At 32.8% G+C, this 6,845-nt stretch overlaps 1 protein-coding gene across 1 annotated transcript; it reads left to right on the plus strand.

Moving 5' to 3' along the window:
- The first annotated feature begins 4,221 nt into the window (after nucleotides 1-4,221).
- Nucleotides 4,222-5,193, plus strand: LOC111875847 (phosphatidate cytidylyltransferase 4, chloroplastic-like). The gene is made up of 3 exons (XM_023872368.1): nucleotides 4,222-4,275; nucleotides 4,810-4,943; nucleotides 5,025-5,193. Exons 1-3 carry the CDS (start codon nucleotides 4,222-4,224, stop codon nucleotides 5,191-5,193), a joined length of 357 nt encoding a protein of 118 aa, XP_023728136.1.
- Nucleotides 5,194-6,845: the final 1,652 nt, after the last annotated feature.

The following is a 6,845-nucleotide window of genomic DNA, read 5'->3' on the forward strand; positions in this document are numbered from 1 at the left end:
AGAAAGAGAAAGAGAGTCAGGTTCTTTTGAGAACCAAAAGATTTGTAAGAAGTTGCCAACTCATAATCAACTCATTATTTTTCAACAGCAAAACACAACAATCTTTTCCAAATAATGTGTCTAAGCCATATCTATGCTAAAAAAAGATTTGACAAGTTTTTTTTTTGTTTTCTTTTGTATAACTGTTGATTTTGACAGGTTTTTTTTTGTTTTCTTTTGTATAACTGCTGATGAGCACAATCAACAGTTATGCAGACTGTTGATGAGCACAATCAGCAGTCCATATGGTTGTTGATCGTGCACATCCGCAGTCCATATGACTGCTGATTGTGCATACATATAAATTTCGGAAAAAAATTGTCAAATCTTTTTTTTTAGTCTAGATATGGCTTAGATGCACCATTTGGAAAAGATTTATATATTTTGTTTTGAAAAGTGTTGATTTGATTATGAGTTTGCAAGTTCATATGCTTTTTGTGGTTTGCATAATAACTTAGCTATATATATATATATATATATATATATATATATATATATATATATATATATATATATATATATATATATATATGTGTGTGTGTGTGTGTGTGTGTGTGTGTGTGTGTGCACATACACACACAAGATAATTATGATATATAAAAACTATAAGTATCAAATATAAAGTAAAAGATTTATATTGTGATAGTTATAGGAAATTACTAAGTAAGAAATTTAAAAGAAAGAAGACCTAAGGTTGATTAGTTACTGATATATTATTATTCATTCTTAGCCTGATTAAATTCGGCTACCCCAAACCTATAAACGTTAATCTTGCGAAAGCCAAAATGATATGTATAGATCTGTACGAGGTTTGACATCCCCACCTGTGATTGCTCGTGACAATACCGACATGATAACTTTCTTTATATAAGTTTTATTCAACGTCTGATGAAGGGTCGTGCGGGAGAAATTATTAGTCTACAATTTCGATTATAGGGGCTCATGGTAATAATTTTGATAACCTTAGAGATCCGATTACTTAGAGGGACGCTTTCAAGTAGTTAATAAAATAAGTTAGGATATAATAATCGTAAGATATGATTGCTAAAATATCCTAAAAAGATAGTACGATAGGATTGGTAAAATATCCTTTGAAGATAATAAGATAGGTTCGGTAAAACATCCTAAAAAGATAGGAAGATAAAATTAGTAAAATATCCTATAAGTATAGCAAGTTAAGATTAGTAAAATACCTCATAAAATTAGTAAGTTATAACTGATAAGATATCATTGGAATATATATTAAACTAGGAAAATAATATAGAACCATAAAATTTAAAAGTAATCGAAAAAACTATAAGATTCAAGATACAAGGAACTTTAGAAGATATATAAAAATCCATAGTCTTTCTTTTTCAAAAATAATTCACAGTCTTTTTCTATTAATTGAAATTCATATAAGGGTATAACTAAATCACTTGATTTTTTTTTCATATATCAATAAAAATTGTTTTTATTCCATAATTCTCTTGTAAATTTATTGAAATTTATAATGGATTTTTATTCGGTGATAAATGAACTTACAACTATTGTATTCATAAGCGAATATGTTAAAGTTGGATTCATATATTTACAACATATGTTGATAAATGATTATGTTTTATTGAATTATATTTTCAACTACATTTTTTCAGAAAAAAAAATCCAAATATAATTTGTAGTCATATATGAATTTAAATACAAAACCAATCGAGTATAATATAAAAATAAAAAGTCAAATTTATTTAAAATCATGAATGAATAAACACAGAATGTAGCAATAAAAACATACATGTATAATCATAAAAAAAATGTATATATAAAAATATCAAAAATAGATATAATCATAAATTAATAAATAGAAAATGATGTAGAGAAAAAAAAAAGATACAATACAGTTTTAAACATGTAATTGATTAAAGCACAGTTACTGTAGATTTCTTATTTATTTTCTTGGTTAATATTTTGACTTGTAATAGGCTATTGCAACATGAACATGTTCTCTCTCTTTTTATTTTTTATTTAATTTTATTTATTTATTTATTTTTTGAAATTCGTTTGTTTGTGTAACGAGGATGTGATACCTCATACCTCAGAAGTTAGATACAGTATGTCTTTGTGATTACCACCTAATCCCTTCGCCAACTTTAATGCATTGATGTAGTTTAAACATCCCACCAAAAATATCAATACCCTTATATAATAGTCATTTATGATTATAATTGTACTTTATTCATATATGGTTATAACTTGATCATAAACGAATAAGACACAAATCCATATACATTATATACGTTAGTCATTTAAGATTATAATTGTAATCATAAATTGATAACACACAAACTCATATACATATTCTATTATTTATGATTATAGTTGTAATCATAAAATATACCTCTACTAATCATAAAATATACCTCTAATAATCATTTATTTATGAATACAATTTACTAGGTTCTATTAATACGTATCTGGATTACAATCTTCATAGCACCTTTATTTTTTATTAGAAAAACACATCCAAGTGCAAAAAATATCAAAGAACATAGGTTTATATACTTTGAATAATTAAAGCATAAAAATCAAAGAACGTCACTATTTATCTATAAATTTATAAAGCAAAGTTAGATTCAAAAAATTTGAAAATAGTTTATATATACAAAATCCAGTAAATCTATATTGGATTCACGTGTTAATATTTTTGTGGAAGAATGTTTTAAATAAGAAATTAACCTGGTATCCTTTCTGTAGGTTGTATATATAAACTATTCAAAATTCAAAGTTTATATGATAATTTTATATGCGAGCCTTAAAAGGAACTCCTAATTACAACTAAATGTTTAAAATATCTCATATGGTGTAGTTCATACACAACCTATACGAAGTAAACAAAATGAAAAAATAGAAAACTTACTGGTAAGTAAACATATACCTACTCATGTGTTTGTTTCTAGTAGAAACGTTCCATATCTTTAAAGATGTTGGGAGGCAAAAACTGAATTAAAAGTGCTTTATTCATACAATAGAGAAGAGAAAAATCGAGGCCTAGATATATAGATCCCACGCCATCAACATAAGCTATTGAAAGCATTCAAGAATGAAATTAAAAGACATTTATGCCTTTCATCTTTCTCTATTTCTTTCATGAAAATCGAAAGAGAAGAAGTCATAGGTTTAGGAGTCATGCGATGGCTATCTAACATTTACCATAGATGAAAATCGGAGGTGATGTAGCCTTAATTGACGGGTGAGGAAAGATTGACAAGGCAGTGACAGATCCAAACTGAAACACAAGAGGGGGGGGGGGGGGGGGTCCATCTAACAATCATTGGTGATACTAGAAAAGAAAAGAGGCGGCGCTAGTGAACGGTGCTCACTCAGATGATGGTGACACTGGCATTGGCCGATGATCACCCCCACAATCACACATGAGAGACATGGGGGCAACGACTGTGATGAATGAGAAGAAATCCACATGGGTGGTTAGGTTATAAAATCGAGAAAGAGTGAGCAGAAGTGAATTACAAAAAAAAAAAGGAGAGTCAAATTTTTCTGAAAATTTCAAACGATGGGTGCCAAGTCTTAACTAAGTGGGGACATTAGGGAAATATTCAAGGATTCTAAATGAGTATTGTGTGTAGATAATTGGTAATGGTAGCAATAATTATTTTTGGTAATTGTTAAATGAATTGATAACCCCTTAATTTTTTTATGAAACGACAAATCTAAGCTACTCCTAAATTACACCTTAAATCCACGTATGTCCACGACGGGACTTGAACCTCAACCTCTAGGAGAGAGGGCAACACCGGATAGCTAGAAGCCCCTTTGGTGATAACCCCTTAATTGGAAAATCAATTTTAAATCACCGATTGTTCATCTTTATTAACCCTATATGTCTAGAAAAAGATCATCCATCACTCAGCCACCAGCCGCTAGAGCTTCCGCCTCATCTGCAACAGCCGTGCAACCAAACCCCCTATTTTCAGTTAATTGATCCGTTACAGATCCTTTTACAGACACGAAACCTTTCGTGTTTGTGTCGTTCCTCTGAATGGCTTTTTCCTACAATGGCTTCTACCTTCCACTGCATCAGAATCACGGCTTCATCTCCTAGCATCATCTTCTAGTAGCCCTTCCCAGCCCGTCATTTAAAGAACCCTAACCCACCACCACATAGCCTCCATTCTCTATTGTTCATCGATGTACAACAACATTATCTTCATCACCATTTATGTCACTGTTCTGATTGACCAGGTAATCATATTCTTATATCTTTTTTTATTCGCAAACCATGAAACGATCTTCCTCTTTATTTCTAATCGCAAATAATCATATCCTTATATTATTTTTGGTAAAATTTTGGTATGCGATTTGGTAATGGTGTTAAGGGCGTCTTTTATTTTTAATCCATTTGATGTTGGTCAATTTAATTTTTGATTTCATTAGTGATGTTCTATAAAGCATGATGATTTGGGGTGTGCCTAAAGGTGTTCAATGAAATGTGTAGGAGAAAAGTTATATGGTAAATGGTTAAAATCTATGAATGTCCCAATACAACCGCCACTAAGCATGTTAACAAAACATGTAATTCCATAAGTTTTGTTTGCTATATTTTGTACATGTAAGATGGTTAACATACTTGGTGGTTATCTTGTATTGGGACTTTTATAGATCCCGACCTTTTGCTAGAAAATGGGCTAAATATGTTACTATTACAATAATGTAATTTAGCTGAATAAGTAATCCATCCTCAATAAATGACACTAATGTTTTTGAGTTTCATTCCAGGCATTTGGTCGGACTCCACTTACGAGTATTAGTCCCAAGAAAACATGGGAAGGAGCTCTTGTAGGTTTAACCGGTTGCATAGCCACTTGTTTGTTGTTATCAAAGATTCTTTCTTGGCCTACTTCTGCACTCGGGTACACTTATACTTTTAAATCTTGTCATATTCAGTCCTTCAAACTTTCTCAATATGTATTTTCTATTTTTTATTTTTTCAGTGCAATCGGGTTCGGTTTCCTCAACTTCTTTGGGTCTCTCTATGGTGACCTCCTTGAGTCCATGATCAAGAGAGATGTTGGTGTCAAAGATTCAGGCTCCCTCATTCCCAGCCATGGTAATTTCTCTTTTTCTTTCACAGGGGTAAAAATGTCATTTTATCTTTTTTAGTGACTAAATTCTCGACACGACCCACGACACGACACGAAATAAATGGGTTTGGGTTGAGTTTTTCAACCCGCCAACCCGCTAACCTGCCAACCTGTTTATTAAACGAGTCATATATGAGTTTCTCAAAAAATAAACGGGTTGACCCGCTAACCCGTTTATAATTTTAATAAAAAAATTATTTTATTTTTAAATGTATTTATGTATCAAGTATTAATATTTAATAAGTATTATATAATATATATACCATTGATTCAGAGACCATTTGACTGTTTTGACATTTTGACTCGTGGTGGATGGCCTAATGTCGTAAGTCGTAACCTGTAATGTAACGCCCGTAGATCAGGGCTAGTCAATTTAGAGACGATGAGCGTCAAAAATGACTTTTTGATAGAAGATTATTTAGAATGAATAATCTTAACTAAGTTGTAGTATATGTTACAAGGATTCCGTACATATAAAGAACGCCGAAATCCGAGTTATAACGAAGAAGTTATGACCTGTCGGAGTTTCGCGACAGAACCGGCACGACACAGCGCGACGTAAAAAGTGAATTTACGTTAGAGCGATATTTAGCCTTAGAAATCTAAATGAAAGTTGTAGAATACGTTAAACCGTGAGCGTGCATAAAAAGAACGCCCAAATCTGACTTCGTATGAGGAAGTTATGATTTTTCGAAGTTTCGACTTAGCGATATGCAGCTTGAAATACTCGATTTGAGATCGAGCGGTTTTTAGCCGAAACAATCTAAACGAGAATCGAAGATCTCGTTGTTGGTATCGAAGCGATGAAAAGTTAGGCGAGAACGGACGTCAAACGAAGAAGTTATGAATTTATAACGAAGTATTCCTGTCCGGGCCTACTAAAAATAAATAATAAAAATAAAGTCAAAATTAGCCGACGAAGTCTAAACGAAAGTTGTAGAGCGTAGTCTCACCTTCGCGTGGATATAAAGAACGTCGAAAACGGAGTTTGTATGAAGAAGATATGAATTTCCGAAATTTATTAAATATTTAATATTTAAATTTAATTCTAAATCTTGGCATTATCCGAAAAGGAGTCATCAGACTCATCCGAAGTACGCCCAGCGTACTAGCGTACGCCCCGCGTACAACGAAGCATGACACGCCTCGCACTCGAGTTCTTCGGATACGTAAGCAATGACGATTCTGAGGCAGTACGCTCTGCGTAACGCAGTACGCCCCGCGTACTCCGAGGCTCCAGCCTCCTATAAATAGGATGCGAGGGCAGCCGACTCCTTTGCTATTTTTCTCTCTTCTCTCTCCCGTTTTGCATCGATTTGCGTGCCAGAAGTATCCCGAAGCCCCGATATCATTCCAGAGTCCCGAAGCAAGATCTGAAGCCCTGAGAATCCCGAAGAGCGTGATTCCCGAGCCGAAGCTCTGCCCGCGAGAAGTTCGATTTTTGTGGAGATCTTCCAGATCTACCGAAGAATATTACTTCTATACGCCGTAGTGCTGTCCGATCATCTTCTGATCAAGTGAGTGTATGGTTACTTTCTTCTGACGCACAAATACGAAGTATTTTATACGAAATACGTGTTATGTGTATATTTTGTTGTTATATGTGTGAATGTATATTCACTTTCTTCTACCGCATAGATATGAAGTATTTGCTATGAAGTACATGCTAGG

Source organism: Lactuca sativa, chromosome 8 (assembly GCF_002870075.4).
Source record: "Lactuca sativa cultivar Salinas chromosome 8, Lsat_Salinas_v11, whole genome shotgun sequence".
NCBI lineage: Eukaryota > Viridiplantae > Streptophyta > Magnoliopsida > Asterales > Asteraceae > Lactuca > Lactuca sativa.

Coding starts and splice junctions, on each gene's coding strand:
- LOC111875847 (XM_023872368.1), top strand. CDS start 4,222: ATGTACAACAACATTATCTTCATCACCATTTATGTCACTGTTCTGATT. Junction 4,276..4,809: donor TCACTGTTCTGATTGACCAG/GTAATCATATTC, acceptor GTTTCATTCCAG/GCATTTGGTCGGACTCCACT. Junction 4,944..5,024: donor TGGCCTACTTCTGCACTCGG/GTACACTTATAC, acceptor TTATTTTTTCAG/TGCAATCGGGTTCGGTTTCC.